The following is a 22,466-nucleotide window of genomic DNA, read 5'->3' as shown; positions in this document are numbered from 1 at the left end:
TTTCCCTCAGTTACATGCACTAGTTTTCCAATTTTGAAAGCGACTAATTGATCTTAATAACTGTTAAAATACTGAACAATAAATAGATTTCCACTCTTGTCCACTGTGGTGAATTCAGTACTGTGTAGAAAATCGCTTGCAGTTAATTAAGATTTTTTTTATTATTTTTTTTATTTTCCTGTACACATCAACAAAATACTAAAAAGATGCTGAACAGTACTGAATCGACTGCAAGCGAATTTTCCTGAATTGATCGCATCAGATAAGCTTGAAAATTTAATACTGATTATGACTTAATAACTTATGTTCAGTTTCAGATGATGTTAAGATCAAAATTACCGTTTACGATCAAAATTTGATTTCTTGTGATGATTGAAGGTATTTAATTAGGCTTCAAATCCTAATTGTAACAATTACGATGCATAAAAATGTATTAGCTATAAAATTATAAAATATTTTTTCTGAAGTACGAAAGTGTTTAAGTCTTATTCGGTTTGAATTTAAAAGGTCTGAAACACTATTGTTATAAAATATCCTTAGTCATATGTTAACAAATATTTGTTTAATAATTCAGAAATATACTAGATGAGTAGATGTTACTTTATGTTGATGTCCAATAAAACAGGATATTGACCATTAAAATGTCTCCTGATTTTAAAAGTTTGTCATAGATAATGTCAACTAAGATATCGTTTGTGAGAAATAAATTACATTTGCTCTTGAAATAAAGGACGTGCTTAGTATACCTACTCTATAATAATTACCGGTATTAACGAAAATAGTTTTAAAGTTCAATCATACCAAAATTATTTCCTGTTTGTTTTGAATGTGATTCATATTCATAGGCAAAAGGGAATGTGTGGTTAGAAAAAATATCAGGATTAAGATTTTGTACACCAGAAGTACCGGGCAGCTGCCCTTTCATGTACGAACACTTAATACACCTTCCTTTCGTCTCAGATTTGAACAAAACATATTTATATAGGATTAGTTATGAAAAATGTATTTACAAAAAATACCGAGCTCCAAAGTGAACTCATCAAAAGTCTATGAATCTGACAAAATCTAACGTTTTACTATGTCAACTAACGTAACGAATGGAAATCAACTCTCATTTTCCTGGATTGATGAACGCATTTTCCGAAGTATTAGGTTAAACCTGGTTCGAAAGCTAGCTTAATCTCATACTTGAATGAAACGTGTATATAGTTCAGTTATATTGAGAGCATTAGGTGAGCAGCCTAAACAGATATACATAGTTTTAAATGTGACAATAATTTGAATCCAGTAGCTTCAGATTAAAGTGCTTAGAAACATAGATCACAGACATACAAAACAATTAACTACTTAATTAAAACAAAAATACAAATAATTTTGTCAAAGACGGCAACAAAAAGAGTGATAGTAGTTGTTATCACATACATTATAAATGGTATCCTTTAGTGTCATTAAAGAATATAATATGTATAAATAATATAATAATAAAAATTGGTATGGTTGTCAATGAGCAAAACCCATGACATACCACATAGTCAACTATAAAAGCCCCGAAATAACAAATGTAAAATAATTCAAACGAGAAACTTACCTGGTTTATGTATAAAACAATGAACGAACAAAATATTATGATATATAGCTACAAACGACAACCACTGATTTACAGGAACATACAGAATATTGAAAAGCTGAAATAGTTTATTCGCGCCAAACCTTCCCCCTAACCTGGGACATTGGTGTCACAGTAAAACATAAGAACACACTATGAAAACTAGTTAAAAGGGTTTAACTCGTCAGTTTGTTTACCGTAGAATGAACGGGAAGTAAGCAAAATATGTGTCTGTTTTAAACACTTTAGTTTGAAGATATTTCCTTCAATCGAAATTTTCTTATGGCACCCTCAACGGAGTTGGGGTGACATATTGTTATTCTACGTTTCTTTTTGTTTTTTTTATTTTTATTATTATTTTTCTTCCACACTTTTTTGTCCAGTCTGGAACTCTAATTTGAATGGACCCAAGAAGATGGAACTATACCATAATGTTAACCACCATATGAAAATTTGCTTTTTGGGGTTGGCACTTTCAAGATGGCTGCCGTTACCATGGAAACGGAACAAATGTGAAAAAATCCAGTTTTTCGTTTTGGTGAACTGTTTGGATATGCTTTAACTCAGAATCATTATATTTTAATACAATGTAGGTGCCCACTATATACAGGTGTTGGATGATTTTGGTACTCATTGGAACTACTATGTTGCCATGGAAACAACACCAAAATTTTCAAAAATATCAAAATTCTCCAAACTTAATGAAACTTCACAGTAACAATGAGCAACATTGGCAGATGAAGCTTTTGGAGTTGAAATTTCCAAAATGGCTTTTGTTACCATGGAAACAATGCAAAAAATTTCAAAAAAATGAAAATGCTGCAAACTGGATGAAACTTTACGGAAATGGGCACTCGCATAAGCAGAGTTGACTTTTGAAGTTGGAATTTTCAAAATGGCCGCTGCAACCATGGAAACAGCAAAAATTTCAAAAATATCAAACTGTTCCAAACTTAACGAAACTTTACAAAAATGATAATTTTCATGTGTAGATGCTTTCTTTGACTTTACAATTTTCTAAATGGCTGCCACTCGCCTGGCAATGGGGGAAGGGTGCCATCCGCGTTTGCTTGCAATGGCAAATCTAGTTGTATTTACTATCTGTTTATTCAACTTCAACAAGACACAAACATTGCTAATAAATCATAGAGATAACAATTTTTATTATACATAAAGAAAAAAATAACAGAATTCAAAACTCGTGATGGTGTCCAATACGTTCTCGTTATTGTACTAAACCCTTGTAATTTTTACTTTAGAATAGTGAATTTTTGTATTTTGCTTTTACCAATTAAGCAATCAGCAAGAATGAGCCCATATTTAATTTGAGTTAATTTCAAGCATTACATATAACACCGTATGTACCAAATGTCATAAGAAAATTTCAAAGATACTAGATGAGTGTTTCGTCTACATAAGTTTACTAAATAAAATTGGTACAAACATTTGTTTAAGGACGAATTATATTCGCGTCACTAATGAACTGCACACTAGGCAATTTCTATCAATTATTGACACCGTCATGGTTTGTTTAGCGGTTTGTAACACAAATGACCAAGGATATGTTCCATTTGTTGTATCTAAAATTAGTATTCTCTTTTCTATGTTTATGTCTATCACCAAATGAAACTTGTCATCGGATGTGTCATGAGATGACACTGAGGGATAGATGAAGAATCTTTGCCATGTCAAAACACATCGATTCGACCATTTATGTTGAAATTTGCTCAGCGTTATGTGGACATTTGTCTGTTCGACTTTATTCATTTCACCTTGTGTTATATGCCCATTTAAGAATCTTCAGTCAGTCTAAATATCTTCTTGGTATTTATTCCTGTAGCAGAAAATGTACATTTAATTCTTTCTTATAAATAAACATGTTAATCAAGCTGTGAGTTTTCTCGTGTGAATTGATTTCTATTTTGTGATGATTTGGGTAAAGTTGATAGTACGTATATTTAGAAATTTCGTGATTATTTAACAGAAAAAATAACAACATGTATCATGAAGATAATGATACGTGTTGTTGAATTTATTAACTAAATAGAATTTAGACGGGTCTTTACATAAATTGTGATTCAAAACAATAAAGGATAGAGTATGCTATTAAAAGAGCGCAATTGATGCCCATATGAATATCTAAAACCTGTCGATAAATTGTATTGCCGAAATGCACATCAATGTAGTCAAGATTTACATTTACAGCTTTAATTATCTCAGCATACCACCAGTAAGTAAATCTAACATATTGACCTTTCTTATTAGAGCAGAAAGCATTATCAATATGAGCTGCAGCAAATAAATGCAATTATATTTTCGTTTAAATGGGATGACTTTTTTTCTACAAGATTGTGTGGAAGTATAGTAAAAAGAGAAGAAAAATAAGAACTGTCAATCGTATCAAAAGGACCATCAAAGCATGTAATTCATTTGAAATATCAAAATAAAATTTGTTCACTCCAGAAATAGTTAATTATACTATTTTCCTGTGTTTTATTGCAAAAGTGTATAAGGTAAGAAACTAATGTAGTTAAAAGTACTAAAATATTAGATAACACTTACTAGAGCCGAGATTAAACGATCGTTTACGTGTTGTTTTGTAAAGTTAAAGTAACTAATATAGACCTTCAAATGTTTAAAAGAGACCCTAAGCTGAAAAGTGGCAATACTATGAGTGTTTACTATATGACTCTCTGTGAAGCGCATGTAGCTGAATGTAGTGTTTAAGTCATACCATCACCACATAGTTGACTGTTGCTTTTTTACAATTTTAAATAGATATCTTCTTCAATTTTGTACCTCAAGAGAGAATATGTATCTTAGTGAGAACATGTTCGGAATATCCTCACACAATTTAATAATACCATATGTACAACTCCAATATGTTCAGTGTCTGTGTATAATATCATTGATCTTAGTGAACACTGTAGGTTGATTACACATACAGTAAGCCTGTTTTTTTACATTTCGTGTAATCAAGTCACAAATAGGAGACAGGTCATCTTTTTTCTTTGATAATATTGCAGTTAAGGAAAAGTTATGTTGATATATTAAATATCTTCCCCTTGTTAAAATATACATAAATACAGGATTTATTTACAAAGCCATGCACTTTACATATGTTAAAAACATGTATTTTCTATTTAGGTCTCGAGGTAGCATGATTGCCACGAGTGTGAGAAGCCGAGAGTTCAATCCACGACCAGGTAAAACCAAAAACTTAAAAACTTGTCTTTGCTCTACTCCGCTTAGCACATATTATTTATAAGTAGGAGTAAAGACTGGTCGAACCGGCATCTGAATGATGTGTCCTGGTATGGTGATATGTCTTTATGTTGACTGTTCGGTTAGGTATTTTTGTTATTTTCCTCTTTTTTTTTAATCTTAAGTGAAAAATAAGGACAGCGTGTCGCAGTAGTAAACATAAAGATTCATATTCTGAGCATACCACATGAACATGCTTATTTTAAAAATAAATGAGTTATATGAATGAACTCTGAAAATCGTGTACATTTCAAAAAATCTCATTACTCTATCAGTAAGCAACTTTTTTGAAATAATTTGTTATTATTCTTTGATTGCTGTTTTTGTTACGTATATTTAACATTGTGTTGAAGTATTTAATTCCTCTACAGGTATCTAGGTTTCTTCAGTCGTATTGCTCAAGTGTCTTAAAATATATAATAAAGTAAAGTGTTTTATATATACTTTGATTTATAAGGTTTTGATCATGGCAAGAAATGTTATTATTAAAACACAAGTCTAGTGATAAATAAAATGTAAATCCGGTCAACAATACCTAGACAGTTCTATAAGTCGGAACACCCGAAAAGATGCATTTTTTATTTGACCTTGTGGATAATTAATGGAGTTACATACGACACGAAATCAGTGGAAAGACAATACACCCTTATGGTGACAGTATGCAGCCAGGAAATAACCCTGATATGGTCCTTAATTATGATCGTCATGGAGGCGATTCGATAGTGCAAAACAACGTCATAATTCACAAAGAAGGGGAAAATCGCTTATCTAAAAGGCGAAAGTCATAATTAAGGAAATAAAATTGTGGTAGGTATGTCTCCACCAAAGATCAAGATTATTCGATGAAGTTTGAATGTGTATCTGCATACAATACCAGCGAAGAAGTACTAGTGTACGATAAACCAACCTTAACAGGAAAGTGGAAAATTGTCAATATGGTAATTTACCCAGCAGCACTAGCAGACTATCCAATACAAAGTTGGAAAGGCATGAACTGAAATTGGAATTGACAGAAGGAGCAAAAGTTGATGGTTTTTTGTTTGGATCTGCAAGTGTTTCGTCGTCAATGTCAACATCTTTATCAACTATGTTTCAAAAATCATCTTCAGAAACATGGTCGGACGAAACAACAGTTTCACGAGAAATAAAAGGTTGATTTAACTTTAATTGAGTTCTGTAATTAGTTAATACTTCAGTTTCTTTATGTATATCTCTTTCATATTCATTTGATAAAATTTACTGTTTGCAATAGCATGAATTGTTCTATATAATAAGAATGTTATCCCGGGTATAAAAACAATGCCGTATTTGGCGAAACCTTTTCAACTTTTTATCTCCAGTGCTGTACAACTTTGTACTTTTTTCACTTTCGATCTTTTATATCTGGGCGTCACTTGTAAGTCCTGTGTGGACAAGGCGCGTTTTTGGCGTATTGAATTTTAAACCTGATGCTTTTTGTTATCTATTAATCATGTTTTTCTTTGTCTAATATGTTCTATTTATTTGTATTGTAGTCCTGTAATATTATGTTGTCATTTCAATGTTATATTTAACTTTGCCATTAAAGTGCGAGGTTTGGCATGCCACAAAACCAGGTTCAACCCACCACTTTTATTCCCCTTTAAAAGTGTCCTGTACCAAGTCAGGAAGATGGCCATTGTTATATTATTGTTCGTTTCTGTGTGTGTTGCATTTTAACGTTGAGTCGTTTGTGTTTTCTCTTATTTTTGAGATATTGAGATCAGACGTGGCACGGTACTTGTCTATCCCAAATTTATGTATTTGGTTTTCTTGTTATATTTGTTATTCTCGTGGTGTTTTGTCTGATGCTTGCTTGGTCCGTTTCGGTGTTATGTCGTTGTTCTCCTCTTATATTTAATGCGTTTCCCTCGGTTTTAGTTTGTTACCCCGATTTTGTTTTTTGTCCCTGGATTTATGAGTTTTGAACAGCGGTATACTACTGTTGCCTTTATTTACCTGTATCAAAAAATTGTATAAAACACAAATTCACGAACCACGATGCTAATCTTTAATAATGAAAATTATATTCGTTGAATTATAGAACTTTGAGTATATTTTACCACTATCAGTGTGGTGTTAAAGGATAACAGTAATACGGTTAAATACAAATCAAATCCTCCATTTATAACGGCAAAATATAGGCAAAAAATCCCAAAGGGACAAAACATTGTATAGAAAATAAATTAACGAACCACGTTGTTATTTCAAATGTTGACAATTATTTTCATTGAATTATAGAACTGTTAGTAAATTTCACTATCAGTGTGGAGTTAAGGGAAGCAGTATTACTGTTAATTACAACAATCAAATCCTAAATTGATAACGGCAAGAGAGATGCGACAGATACCAAAGGGCCATTCAAAGTCCAAAATAAAATGGCAAAGCCATTGCAAATTACGTAAAGAAAACAAAAGACAGACAATAGTACACAAAACACACCAATGAAAACTAGAGACTGAGAAACATGCACTCCACCAAAGACAGGGGGTGATCTCACGTGCTCTTGTATGATAAGCAGAAGGCAACCATCATGTGGATCATGTAAGTTCACACCAGGTGATAAGTCTAATTCTGTATGCAATATACGGAGAAAAGGGTAAAAGATGGAATTGTGATAATTGGAACATATTCCTCGTCATCTGTGAAGCAGATACTTTATAACGGTCGACTTGTGATTGAAAGAATGATTTCAACTTCACAACTTGGAACTATTGGTTTCATAGCTTCCCTGTCAGAGCAACACTATATCCAGGGAATCATGATAGCAAATGTAAGCCCTGGAATATTGAATCAACTTCTATAAAAATTGTACTCCATATGCAGGTGTTGCTGAAATGTTGCTACAGAGAAATGTTAAGTTCACAATAGGGAAGCTGAAATCTTTTTCTTTGTTGTAAAGTTTGTTGTCAACAGACCCTCATTGTCAATTTCTAGATGCAAGTCAAAATATGAGGCAGTCTTAACAGTATCTGTAGTATCCTTTATTTCAATCGCGATGGGATACTAGTAGATGCTTTCAACACAGGCACCAAACATTGCATGTTTTAGTGAGAAGACTTCATTATCTATAAAGCGGAAAGTGAAGTAAAGGATGTACTTAAGTGAGGTTTTGGATTTTTTTTTGTGTCAGATGTTCGGACTTCTTGGTGTTTTTCCATACGATTGAAGGTGAAATATTTTAGACCATAACACTTACTTATCTTTTAATATAAGACTTGATAGCTTATAAAAGGTCATTTGACAAAGTTTAAGGGATTCTTGATTTTCTCTCGCCTGATTTGAGACCCAAATAATACCAATGAAGACATAAGGTAAAAGTCAGAGTCAGTCTTTTCCTGCCATATTTTATAAAATCAAATATCTTGAAAAGGAGCTCAATGACCTATCAATATTTTTTATCTTATTTTGATCCTTAACCTATGCTCTTCCATCTTAAGTATCAATTTTAAATTCTTGATTTTATTTTACCTAAGATCACCCAAGTACATCCCTGAGGAATAATTATAGCTTCTCATGCTTCCTAAAAAGTTTCTGTATGAAGTCAGCTTCATATAAAAATGGTACAAGTCAGCAAGAGGAGGAACAGTTGGTTCCCATGGAAATGCCAATAGTTAAAATACACATCCTCCAAACGTTACAAATATGTCATCACAAACTCATTAATTTGCACTTTTGTTGACATAAATTATTTATGATCTTTGAATTTTTTCGAAATACTAAGGATTTTCTGCTCCAGAAATACATTACCTTGGCTGTATTTGGCAAAAACTTCTGGAATTTAGAGTGCTCAATGCTCATCAACTTCGTACTTTATTTGGTCCTTTTATAAACTTTTCTGATTCGAGCGTCACTGATAAGTTGAAACCCGAGTCTGGCGTACACAATTTTAGTCTTAGGTATCTATGATGATTTATTTATATCTAAACTTAAATGTAGAAGTTGACAATGAGAAATGGTTGGTTTTACCACAAAATAGAGGATTTAAGCTTTTTTAATGTGTATATTGCTGTGTGTTTGTTTTTTCTACATTGGTTAGAGGTATAGTGGGAGGGTTGAGATCTCACAAAACATGTTTAACCTCACTGCATGTATTTGCCTGTCCAAAGTCAAGAGCCTCTGGCCTATGCTAGTCTTGTAACTTTTTTTAAATTTTAGCTCATTTATATGTTTAGGAGTTTAGTGTCACATCCATTTTCTTTGAACTAGTACACATTTTTGTTTAAGGGCCAGTTGAAGCCTGCCTACAGGTGTTGGATTTTCTCAGCAATCAAGATAGGAGTCAAATGTACCTGCCATGTACAGGGTCCAAACTCACAACCTCAGTGTTGATAGGCTAGTTATAAAGTAGATCAGTAGATGAACTACTAAGACCCCTCATCCACTAAGTCCCCATCTGTAAGAGATAATTTGTGTACAGAATGATAATTTTTTAAAACGATTTTCCTCCATCATTTAACAGATATGATCCATTTCATTTTTATAGTTACCTTTAAATAACATGAAGATAGATATTTGTTCATTGCTGGATTGAAAAATGAACGAACTTACAGAATGAATGAAATTATGAGTCAGCATCTTTAACTGAGCCAATGCAGTTACCCAGTAATAACACTATATCCTCTGGTTGAAGTCATCATAATTTATCTGAAGTAAAATGCCACCAACATGAAATATTTTACATATATGTATGCTAAATTTTTAAATATAATATCAATATTTTTCAGCTGATGATTGCACACTATAGTTCATCTGAACACATTAAAAACACATGTGAAAAAGGCACAATTTTTAGCTTCAACACTTTTATGTCAATTATACAACATCATGTAACTGATTCCTGTGAGAAGTTTGCACCATCAGGGGTAGGAGGTAGAATGTCAGATTCCTGGGAACTAATAGTTGTCACGGAAACACTTCCTTCAGGTACATTTATAAGTTCTTCAACTTCTTCTCTCAATGCTTCTGCTTTTTCATTTAAAAGAACCTGAAACATATAAAAACAAAATATGATTCTGGTTAAAATAAAAATATGATTTCATACATCCTATGAGGATGTGGAAGACATAATTTACTGATACATGTACAATGGACGTAACATTTCAAAGTACAAATTAACACTCTGTAAACCAAGAAGAGTGTTACTTCTGGTTTGGGAATCAAACTTTTTGTTCATGTCTAGTTCAATGCAGTAGTAAGAAGTGATTCAAGAATATTTCATATAACATTTCACATGAGATATAAGTACATAAGATGACATCTTAGTTATTTGTCGACAAATAAAGCAGGAAAGTTAGAAATGTGAGGTTGATTTCATACTACTAGAAAGCAATGTGTAATGAATTATAATGGTTTCATTATATTTTACATGGGACCATGAAATAGCCAGATAAAAAATGAATTTATGTGTATAAAACATAAGGTGAATGTGATTCTAAGGAGAATTTGAGATCTTTGCACTTTTTTTTGAAAGTGACAGGCATTATTTTCTACAAAAACCATTTCTCTTTAGAATGTACATTTAAATCAAATAGTATCAGATTAAAACATGTTGTATAAGCAGAAATTTAATGTATTGAAACTTGTAGCTCAACTGTAAATTGAGTTTTGCTACAGCACTATTTACCTTTGCAGAAGTGACAATTTGTATAGCAGCCGTTTTAGATATCTGTTTAATATTTTTAACAATGTCCACTGGATCAGCATGTGCCACATGAGTTAATGTTTTATATCCACTGGAGTGAAGCTGTTTGGCTCTTCCCTACAAAAGTTTCTTTAATCTTTGATCTCATATTGAATCATTCGAAACAATGTTCTTAAAAAATTAGTTCACAACATATAAATTAATATAACATGTTTATATTTTATACATCTTACATAGCCATATGGTGCTTAGCCACATCATCCTATGAAACAAAAATGTTTTAATCAATCTAACTATTTTTTCATGAGAGTTCTATCCCATAGAAAACTTTTACAAATTGCAAAGCAATCTTATGCATTCAATCCATTAAAACTTTTTCAAAATCAAATATCTATTTCTCTTTTGAAAAAAAAATATAGGTGAGAACTTACCAGTTTGACACCAGGGATTTCCATCAAGGGAATTAATTCTGTTGTGACACAATATGACAGTCTTTTAACAAAATTTCCTAGCAAATCCTGGTATGCCCAAAACTCTTCCAATTCCTATGGAATATATGTTTATGTTTAAATACAAACTACTTTTCTACATATAAATCAAAAAGGTGAATTTATAATTTTCAGTTTAACATAAATTAATTATTGATTCAAATGCATTGCTCTTTGAAATGTATTGTGTTAAACAGTAAAAATGATGATGTAAATAAATTTATATCTCATTGTGTTAAAGAGTAAAAATGCTGATGTAAATAAATTTGCATCACCTTTGGTCTCAGTAATCACATAATTATAATTGCATAATTTATTATTAGTTTTCTCATGTTTTCCTTTTACCCAAAGCACTGATTAAAATTGAAAACCAATATTTGGTTAAAAATATTGATTTAAAGCACATTTTATAATTCATGTTGACAGGTGGAGGATTGTTTTAATTTTACAATGATAGGACACATCTACTGTAGTAAGCTTAATGGTGGTGGCATATAAGTTCATGAAATAGCACTAGAAATTATGCTTCTAATTACTCAAAAGATATTTTTCCATTCTTTTCACTTAAAAAAATGAAAAAACTTGACCAAACTTATCCCATCACATGATCAGAAGTTCAGTCTATCACATGTATGACTGTTACCTGACAGAAATGAAAAACACAGGATGCAAAACCTGCTGCACTAGACAATAGATTCTGTATAAATCCTCTTGGCTGCTGAAACTTGTCGGCTACTTCCCATAAACTTTTCTGTTTCCACAACTCATACAACATCAGGGTGAGGTAGAAGCGATTTAATATAAAATCATTTACTTTCTGAAACATTAACATAAACATTTGATAAAACATCTTAGTTTGTAATATTACCTCATGAACAGTGGTTATCAACAATATAAAGTAACTTCATAAATATAGCCGTAAATTTATTTGAATTTCTGTTAGCGTTGACACCATTTTTTGATAAAGCAATTCCATAAGTAAAGTAGAATTCTTGTTAGGTTTGAAGTGATTGTTTTGAATTTCATTCAAGACCTCAATTTGTTTTAAATTTAAAGAACTATCTCATTTAAGCTTCAACCTGTATATTTTAACAATACTTTGCAAATCAAGAAAATAATGTCTGAGCTCTATTTTCTTAATAAGACGTAAGCTAACGCCGTTGCCTCAGGATAACTATCCCTATGTTGAGCTTTCTGCTACAAAAGTTGCAGGCTCAACAAAAAACCTACAAAGTGTTTTCCTCAAGCCTCATAGATTTCCTATCTTACCTGTCTAGAACATTGTCCAGAAGCTCTCATGGCTATGTAACTCTCAGGCACACCTATTAAGGATGCTGCTTTCATTTCGATGCTATCTAACGCTGACAGCTAAAAACAAGAAATCATATAGAAAGAAACCTGTACAAACATAACAGTTAACCTAAAGATTGTTCAAGATATATAATTTTATACAAACAAAATTGCAAAAAATATAATAAACTTGAATTGAGAAACAAAATATTGATTTTTACATGTCAATGCCAAGTTATACTTCATTCCTTTTTCAAATGTTTTTTTTTTTACTTTTCTTTATTTTCAAAAAAAAATCAAACATCCATGTCACATTCTTCTGAACAGAGATATAAAAATGTTTCAGTGGATAATATCTTTTGTATGGGATTGGAGTATATAACATAGATACTGGTAGCTTAATTTAGAACAAAAAATATGGTTCAGTTCAATTAATGTTTCTCTAAAATGAAAATTTGAAAATTCAAAATAGTTGTATAATTTTTTAAAATCTACCAAAGCCTTACAAACAAACTTCTCACAAATACGGTAAATTACAAAATGCTACATCCCATCTCCAACTTTGTGGAGTGATGGGATGGCAAGTATGTATAAATGATTTTAAGTTTCAATTCTTCTTGAACACAGTTTAGGGTAAAGAGTTTATTCTAAAGGATAGTGTCTATTTTGTTTAAAATCAACACAAACAACTAGTATTGCTTATGGACATGAAAACAAAATACATGATTACTGTATGGTGATGCTTAAACAAACAGTACAACTCACTACTGCTTGATCTGATTTCACCAAAATTTACAATAAAAAATTTCAAATAATAATTGTACTTGTTGTTCAGTGGTTGCCGTTTGTAGATGTGGTTCATAAGTGCATCTCATTTTTTTTATGTAGATTAAATCATTGGTTTTCCTGTTTTAATTGTTTTTCATAAATCATTTTAATAGTGTCCTTTATAGCTTGCTGTTCGGTATGAGCCAAGACTCTGTGTTGAAGGACGTACTTTGATCAATAATTGTTTACTTTTTACACATTGTGTCTTGGATGGAGAGTTGTTTCATTTAATTTGCACTCATACCACATCATCTTATTTCTATATACCATGGAATAAGAATCATTTGTTGGTGGAAAAACAACAGGTTATTTTGTACCTCAGGAATAGATTGGCTGTATTTGGCAAAACTTTTAACAATTTTTGGTCTTCAAATTCATACTTTATTTGGCCTTTTTACCACTTTTGATTTGAGAATCACTGATAAGTCTTTTGTAGATGAAACGTGTGTCTGGCATCTTTAAAATTTCTATCCTGGTATCTCTGATGAGTTTACTAGTTGTAGCTTAAATTGTGAAATCTTACTTATTTAACTGGAGAAACTACAAGCAAAGCTCACAAAAAGAGTACCATCATCTCCCTTTAGAAGATACAATGTTTTGCTTAAGGAATCCCCAACAATTATTTGGACATTAACACTTAATAAGATTCAAACTCCTATAAGTTCTGATAAGGGGATTTGGAGTGTAGAGAATATAAAATGTGCATCATATTGTGCACATGATTTTCTGAAAGAAACAAAGAAAACTATTCTGATTAATGAATAATAGATGGCACACATAAATATTACAAGGTCAAAATTGCAAGTTTCAATACATTTTATTAAGTGGTTATGGAAAATTTGTGGATACAAAATAGTGTACTCTCCAAATAATGTACCAGCTTAGTCCATGCTTTGGTAAGAGAAACTCCCCAAAAATTAGGATAAAAAAAATGTAAAATGACACCCCAATCCTTGATAACTTTTTTTGTAAAAGTTGCAAATTGTTTTGCTGATATAAGAAACCAAATAAAGTTGGCCCATGAAAAGTTCAAACTATGAAGCAAATGCACCACTAATTTCTGTATAATTTGTAGTATTTACCTGCTGGAAATAAATAATCCATGATGGTTTGACCATATCTACCATATCATAAGGAGTGACTAGAAACAAGAGGTGTATATAAGTAGCCAGTACCAGGGATTCTTCACCCTTCTTCAAATCACTATAAAGTTGGGAGGCATTATCAATATCTACAGATCCTGAAATAAACAAATATATTTACATAAAGATTACTTAATGAATAATTTGTTATTTTCAGGAACATATAAGTGTTTTATAACTATTTAATATCATTTGAGGTGACTTACACATCTATTGGGCCAGGTGTATTCATATTTAACATATATTATATATCTATAATCTGTATATATTTACACATGTTACAATAATAATATTTAACTTACTTACATATATTTACACACTATTTTGAAAGTATTGAAAAAGTTTAGGCATTGTCGGTTTATTTTCGATTTATGAGTTTGACTGTTCCTCTGGTATCTTTTGCCCCTCTTTTAAGTCTATTTATAAACAAAGCATATATTCAATGCTACTAATTTTACGTTTTCAGATTAAACAACACATTTTTTTTATAAAAGTTATAGAAAAATAAATTGTTGAAGGATAAAGTTACTTCTGCAGCACGCTGGATTTACATTTGATGCCTCTACTCTGCTCGAAACAGGAGTAAAAGCTTGCATTACACCTGTTTCTCAGTTTGGTACAAATACAGCTGATATCTTTTAACATGTTTAAAGACACGAAACGATTACTGTCCATATAAACTTTTTTAAAGGTGATGAATGAAAATAGATGGCAATATTAATAGACTTCATAGCATTTTTACAATTATATTTTGCTTTTTCCTTGAAAAGACAGAGAGAAATAATCTTATAATTTACCTTTGAAAGTAGCTCTTCCTAGAGGTGTTACTTCCAAATGAAAATCATCACAATCTTCATCTGCTTGAGACAGTGACCTTTTCTGGAGAACTAAACCAAGTTCAATTAACTTCTGAAGTGAATCTTTGGTTACCATAGTAACATCACATGTAGTTCCTTGAGTGGACAACAAAGTTTTTCTCATAAATTCATACACATCAGAAGTGGTCTTAGTAACCTGAAAGAATAAATGTAGAAACATGTTAAACCAGATGATTATGTCTTCATTTTATTCAGGCTAAATCAGTAAAGAATAATTTTAATAATAATTCTGAGTTCACATTAGATTGGATTTTATTTCTATTCTTTTTCATTTAAAATATGAATTATTGTATAGTAGGAAATGTTAGTTGTCCGACATATCCAAACAGCTACCACAAATTACATCTGTCATGTTGCTTATCAACTTTTAATAGTTCTGACTAAAGTGTGGCAAAAATATTTGTTCAATTCAGCACGTTGAAATACCATTTAGTATTTGAAAAGAGGAAGATGGTTTCCCACATGATGCAGAAAGAGCTCACACTATCAAGCTGATGAGCAAGTATGAAGTCATTCTCTTCATAAACCTAATCATATTGCCTACAATTATGACCAACGCACCTGTAACCCTATGACAGAGAGTATGAGACTACGGATTCCCTTTCCTCCATCATACATTAGACTACTGTAACACATCTCATTTGGTCCAGATATTAATTCTTGTACCTTAATAATAAAAATGTAACTTAATTTAAGAATTGAATGCTTCTTTTTTAAAATATATTGGGGTGTTAAAGCATTGACTAAAGTACATTTTGTATATAGTGCAGAAGCCCTTCATTCTTAAAATGCATGATTTCCATCAAGTTTTTCTTTTATTTACCTGTGCACTTTATCGTGGAAGCATGCATCATTATGCATGTTACATTTCATTTTGAAATGAAGGTTGCTTTCAGAATGACGCGAGATTGCTGTTTGGCAATCAAAATAATGTATTATTATGTAATGTAATCATGTATATAAAAATGAATTATTCATCCTCATTTTCAGTAACAAACTAGTTTTTCCAATTAAATTGAATAAGCTGCATACAGATAATAAACATTGGTTAAAATGATGTGCACAAAACTAAGGGTTCTTGTGACAACCAACCATGTGCCTTCTACAATCGAATGCAAAAATCCATTAAAATAGATCTATATACTAAAACTCTGATTTCTTTAACAGAGATTTATCTACTATAGTCAAAAATTATTTATCTAAAACATAAAACATTCTTTTCAGTTGGTTTAATTAAGTTTTTGTTTTGAAGGTCATTTTTACCTTATCCCTGTCTGTAGATTTAGTAATAAGGATGCTCTCCCCTGAAGAATCAATACCAGCTCTCCCTGCTCTTCCTGTCATTTGTTTGTACTGAGTCCTGCTCAGAAATGTAGTTCCTACATAGGGACTTCGTAAAATTACTCTGGAACAAAGAAATAGATACTACTTGATTTCATTTAATCTAGCTATTGAATCTATGTGTAAGTTTGGTTTTCTTTCATTTTTTTAGAAGCATTTTAACAACTATCTTTCAAATGGAAAAATAATAGTTAAGTCTTTCAAGTTTACTAATTGAGATGATGTTGATTCAATCAACTTGATTGATCTATAATTTACATACAGACTTCCATAAAGGACAGAGTTTGGAGAGAACAGGCTCTTACCAAAACAATGCGGACAAACAACAGCTTGTGTAATGGGTCTGTTGGTGGTCTGCTGTAAGGCAATATTTTAAAGTGTAGCTTTTTCTCATCTCATTGGCGCATTAAATTTTCACATCTTTTGAAAGACAGTCAAATATTAGCCTCTTATATCACTTTTATCAAACTATTGCATGTTATCTCTGTGAAGGCTACCTAAACCTGTATACCAAGTTATTGCCAGTATATTTGTACAAGTCTATCAACATTACCTCTAAGCAAGAAGATGAACACAAGCTGCCAGCGTACTTGTACATGCAAGTCAACGTTACCTTTTGCTTCACTTGTACAGGCCAGTTAACATTACCTCTTAGCAGGTAGATTAACACCAGCAGCCAGTGTACTTGTACAGGCCAGTTAACATTACCTCTTAGCAGGTAGATTAACACCAGCAGCTAGTGTACTTGTACAGGCCAGTTAACATTACCTCTTAGCAGGTAGATTAACACCAGCAGCCAGTGTACTTGTACAGGCCAGTAAACACAGTGTACCCTCTGAGTAAGCATCTTCTATCAGTCGCCTCTCGTCCATCGTCAGTCCACTATGATGATAGGCTATTCCAAAGTGTACTGTGTATTGCAGTACAGGACAAATTCTCTGTTCTCCATCACTGTATAATTCTTTTAATAACGCTTTCTTTTCAGCCTTCTTAATATCACATAACTCTCTAAAACAAATATCCCAGGGAATTAATGTATTAGAATCATTGAAACCACAAAATATGATGATAGTATGTGTTCCTTAATTTATTCAAGTATAATAAGGAGATTATAAAATCTAATTGATTATTTCAAAAGACAAATGATTGCACACATGAAGTCCTCAAAAGACAAGTAGATTATAATTTAGCTTGGTCATACGAAAAAATAAAGCAACATGAAATTCAAATAACCTCATCTGAACTTCACATGTTTTACAGAAAAATCCTATTGAAAAAATACATTTTACTTTATGTTCTTTGCCTACTTTCATTACCTTTATATCTTAATGGTATCATAACCATAAATCTAAATTTTAAAATTAAACCTGCAAAGTTTGCTTAATGCAACCTTTATAGCAGGTTTGACTGTAGTATCAGATCTATAACTTTAAACGCTTTTTTCTTCATATGTTTTGATAAAACTATGGTCACATATTTAGTTATCTATATACGAAAGTACTACAAAAACAATATTTTACCTGTTTTTACTAACAAACAATTTACATAACATCATGGCCACATTTTCACAGTTTTTCTTTGTAGGACAGAACACCAGACATGAATTATTTGGTATAACCTCTAATACTAATCCCATTAAATGGTCTGGGTCTGTTTTAGTTTGATCAGAAGAATACTGTAATTATATTAAAAACAAACTTTTATACACCTAAAATATTTTCAGTCTATACATGGAGAAAAACAAGACTTTCTGAAGTCAGTGCACGTGCAACTTAGAACTTAACCAGGTAATCTTCTTCATCTGTTCTTTGTAATTTACAGCTGCCCTGTTTATCATTTCAAACTAGCCTTGTGATTTTAAGTATTTTTTAATATGTCAAAAAGCTGTATGGGAGATGTGATATCAGGCTCATAAAAAAGGAAAATAAACAACAGAAAGATACGAATATTCAACAATAGATATTAAAATTTGCTTTCTTTTGGTTTTACTTGGATTACTAACGATATCATTAATGAGTAACTTACTGGAAATGTCACAACCCTGCTGTGAGATACCAATTCTTCTGCCGTCTTACATGTCACCTCATAAATGTTGTCCTGCAACTTTATGTACTCTGTCAATTTCACCTACAAAATCAATGTACAACTATAAGCATTCAGCTACAAAAAAAAAAAAAAAAAGCAAACAATGTGAAAGCAACTTATTTAATTTTGATAGAAACAGCTATTAAGCTGATATAACTTTCAACAAGGATACATGAATGCATGAAATGAGCAAACAATTTTCGTACCTTCAGACAAATGTATAATATTAAAAAAGTATATTTTATAAAAAAAAACTCACTTTATACTACATGTGTTTTTGTTACAACAGTTTTTTTCATGTTTGAAATAAACTTTTTCACTTTGAGCATATATTTCCTATATCTATAAATTTGTCTGCATCTCCATTTTTCCTTCTGTTAAGTAAATAAATATAAGATAATTTATCTAATATAAACCTATGTAATGCATTGTTATCTAAAATCTTACAGGTCTAAAGTCATTATGGTAGACATCAGCCTTAAGAAAGTTCTGTAGATCTTCAATATTGTTCAAAGTAGCACTCATTCCTATAATCTGTGTATTACCTATGGAATAAAAAAAAAAACTATTGGAAAACATTCAAAACATTCACAACAAAACTTTTGAAATCTGACTGTTTCACTTGTGCAGTATTTTTTTAAACCAAAAATTCCATTTACAATACATTAGAACAGATGTTCATCACATAATTAATACACTTGTATTTTTCCATTCTCTATTTTTTTTGGTGATGTAACTCATTTCAAACACATAGTTTCCATAATTAATCCTTTCACAAGATAGGCTCCTTAGAATGATTTAAATAATAGAAAGAAAACTTGGTAGTTAGCAGTTTTCTTTAAAGTTTTCTTGTTTTCAAGTTGAACTTCTGGGAAATATATTGTGAAAAAACTGATATATTCAAAAAGATATGTAAAACTTGGATCTTTACCTTATTTAACTACATCAAGTAAATTTGAATGTCACAAAACTGAATCACTGCAAATTGGACCAGAAAGACCTAAATGTGAAATTAAGTATCCACAAATTTAGTTGGTTTACATTAATTATAGACGGTCATTTTACACATAATATAATTGAATAAGCCAAATGCACCAATTAGTTAATAGCAGTACAAATAACTTACTCTGCTTGTGAATAATTTTCAGCAATGTTGATTCTAAAGTGGCACCACGACTCCCACCTTCTCCTATCATGTGGAGCTGAAAAATTACAATGTGTTATAAAATATCAAAAGGTTTCATATACATTATACAATCTGGCAATGACAGGACTTTTACAAATAAGATGTACTAGATCCATATGCATTGATTACAGATTATACCCAACATTTAAAGTAAAATCAAATGAAAATGAGTCAAATAGAAAGCTGCAAACAGATAAAATAACATCTTTAAAATGAAAAGCTATAACCTGTAATTGCTGAGAAAAATGTGATTGAAGTTTTAATGAGTTACAGAAACAATAGACAGACATTAGAAGACTTGTATACCACTTCTCTGGATCAAGGGTAAAATTAACCAGTATACCCCTGATCAAAAGAGCAGATAATATAAAACTTTCCAATGTGACCATTTTATAACTATATATCAGTGATCTATTTGTTCTTAAACCAAAATAAATCCTTATAAAAATAAGAAGATGTGGTATGATAGCCAATGAGACAATTATAAACCAGAGTTTATTTATTTTAAATACTGATTTAACTCGACACATTTCATCAGTACAAGAACACTAACTTCATCCACAACAACTAATCCTAGAGTATCTAATCTGTTGTTCTCTATCAAGCTGTTAATTAGTGAGTGAGCTTTCTCTATCGTAGCTATATATAACGATCGTTTGTTCCGTCTTTTCATTGGAGGAAATCTGCCTTTACTGCCTGCATATTCCTCTACTAAGAAATCTAATTCTAATGCAAATGTTGATATACTTCTAACCTAAGACAAACAAAAACAAAACAGTTATCATGGTTATTATTATCAAACTATCAAAACAATGTTTGATCTCTCCAAATAAAGACTTTAATGTAGAAGGAAAGTTACAAAAATTTCTGAGAAAATATGTCATAGCTGCTTAATTATGAGGGGTGCTAATTTTAACATTAGCAGATGAACCAAAATCAACTAAAACACATTCTAGGATTTTTATGAAAATGTTGGATACTGTAGAATATAAAGAACATTCCAGGATTTTTTTCTATTGTTAGGTGACTGGTCAGTAGCTAGGTCTTCATGGTACTTATAAATTTGACCAACAACATTGCAAACGACACATCCCACATATGTTAAATGATATTGTAAATTCTTGAACCTTTTCTTTCTTTCTTACTTTACATATATCAAATTCAAGCATTAGTAGATCTGATACTGATAAGTTGCAAAGTACAATTCAGCTGTTTTCAACTAAAATGTACTTTGAAAAAAAAACTTCTTGTATCAGACATCTCTACTTATAGAATGCTATTAAGACTTAGTTGAGCTGATTTAATGTCTGAAGAGTCATTCCTGTAGTCCTGAAATAAATGGTCAAATATTATCTACTTTAAGAAACATATCGAGTAGAGCACTTTATTACACTAATCTTTCTTCCTTTAATCGTGAAACAAAGTGTCAGCACATTTTTATGCTAATCTTTAAGTAATTGTACATACCTTTTCCTGTACTATAGAAACAAATGGAAGTATAATAATAGCATCTTTTTGTTGACACAGTATCTGTTTGAGTATCAGAATCTCAGCTACTAATGTTTTCCCACCACTTGTAGGTAAGGAATAGATAAGATTTCTCCCTTCTCTTACACCGGGTAGATTCAAACATTCATCTTGCCAATCTGCATAAAGAAAGGAAGCTTATTAAATAAACATGAACAATACATATTATAGAGTGAGGTAGTATATTATATGATGCAACATTAACTGTATAATATTCAAACATAATTTATATACCTGGGATGAAAAAAAGTAAAAATAAATGACTTAGTTGTTTATAAAACATTTTTTTTGTATACACATTTACTATGATCATAATGAAATGAAAATGAACTAACACTGTATTCATTTGTAAACCAACCATAAAGCTTTGAGATTCCTCTTTGTGCTTGTAGAAGCTGTTGAACTTTAGATGGAAGACCATAAAATGGACCAATATCTGAAGTACTTCCTTTAGTTTTCAGTCTTTCCATTTCTTCCTGGACTTTCTGTAGTTGTTCCTCTTGTTGTTGTTGTATGACTGATCCTGGTCCCTGAGGTGTTTTTACACCTGCATTATTATGTAGTCTTTGTTTGATTCTGTCTCTAAGAGTGTTTACAGGTGTAACAGGAACCATTTTCTCTGTTTTAACATGCTCTTTGTTCTTGTCTAGTTTTAATTTCACTTCAGATTTTTCTAAAATATAAAAATAACAAGAATGTGTCCATAGTACACGGATGCCCCACTCGCACTATTACTTTACATGTTCACTGGACCGTGAAATTGGGGTCAATACTTTAATTTGGCATTAAAATTAGAAAGATCATATCATAGTTAACATGTGTTAACATGGCATGTCAGTTAACTGCTAGTAGTCTGTTGTTATTTATGTATTATTGTCATTTTGTTTATTTTCTTTGGTTACATCTTCTGACATCAGACTCGGATTTCTCTTGAACTGAATTTTAATGTGCGTATTGTTATGCGTTTACTTTACTACATTGGTTAGAGGTATAGGGGGAGGGTTGAGATCTCACAAACATGTTTAACCCCGCCGCATTTTTGCGCCTGTCCCAAGTCAGGAGCCTCTGGCCTTTGTTAGTCTTGTATTATTTTAATTTTAGTTTCTTGTGTACAATTTGGAAATTAGTATGGCGTTCATTATCACTGGACTAGTATATATTTGTTTAGG

At 31.3% G+C, this 22,466-nt stretch overlaps 1 protein-coding gene and 1 pseudogene across 2 annotated transcripts in view; one reads left to right on the top strand and one right to left on the bottom strand.

Moving 5' to 3' along the window:
• The first annotated feature begins 5,394 nt into the window (after positions 1-5,394).
• Positions 5,395-6,026, top strand: LOC143073275 (uncharacterized; annotated as a pseudogene).
• A 3,489-nt stretch (positions 6,027-9,515) lies between these two features.
• Positions 9,516-22,466, bottom strand: part of LOC143073274 (helicase POLQ-like) — a 33,983-nt gene continuing 21,032 nt past the window's right edge. For both annotated transcript variants that reach the window (XM_076248683.1, XM_076248684.1), the window contains exons 4-20: positions 21,656-21,970; positions 21,238-21,416; positions 20,324-20,524; positions 19,711-19,786; positions 19,032-19,129; positions 18,525-18,626; positions 18,020-18,174; positions 17,268-17,507; positions 16,422-16,563; positions 15,720-15,824; positions 15,078-15,294; positions 14,221-14,378; positions 12,290-12,388; positions 11,664-11,837; positions 10,964-11,077; positions 10,515-10,649; positions 9,516-9,875 (exon numbers count right to left, since the gene is read on the bottom strand). In XM_076248683.1, the coding sequence (XP_076104798.1) occupies positions 9,714-9,875; positions 10,515-10,649; positions 10,964-11,077; positions 11,664-11,837; positions 12,290-12,388; positions 14,221-14,378; positions 15,078-15,294; positions 15,720-15,824; positions 16,422-16,563; positions 17,268-17,507; positions 18,020-18,174; positions 18,525-18,626; positions 19,032-19,129; positions 19,711-19,786; positions 20,324-20,524; positions 21,238-21,416; positions 21,656-21,970 (2,672 nt within the window). In that variant the 3' untranslated portion in view covers positions 9,516-9,713. The remainder of the gene's footprint in view (positions 9,876-10,514; positions 10,650-10,963; positions 11,078-11,663; positions 11,838-12,289; positions 12,389-14,220; positions 14,379-15,077; positions 15,295-15,719; positions 15,825-16,421; positions 16,564-17,267; positions 17,508-18,019; positions 18,175-18,524; positions 18,627-19,031; positions 19,130-19,710; positions 19,787-20,323; positions 20,525-21,237; positions 21,417-21,655; positions 21,971-22,466) is intronic.

The sequence above is a fragment of the Mytilus galloprovincialis genome, chromosome 4 (genome assembly GCF_965363235.1).
Source record: "Mytilus galloprovincialis chromosome 4, xbMytGall1.hap1.1, whole genome shotgun sequence".
NCBI classification, from domain to species: domain Eukaryota; kingdom Metazoa; phylum Mollusca; class Bivalvia; order Mytilida; family Mytilidae; genus Mytilus; species Mytilus galloprovincialis.
The sequence above is the reverse complement of the archived record's forward strand: the minus strand, read 5'-3'. Positions and strand labels throughout refer to the sequence as shown.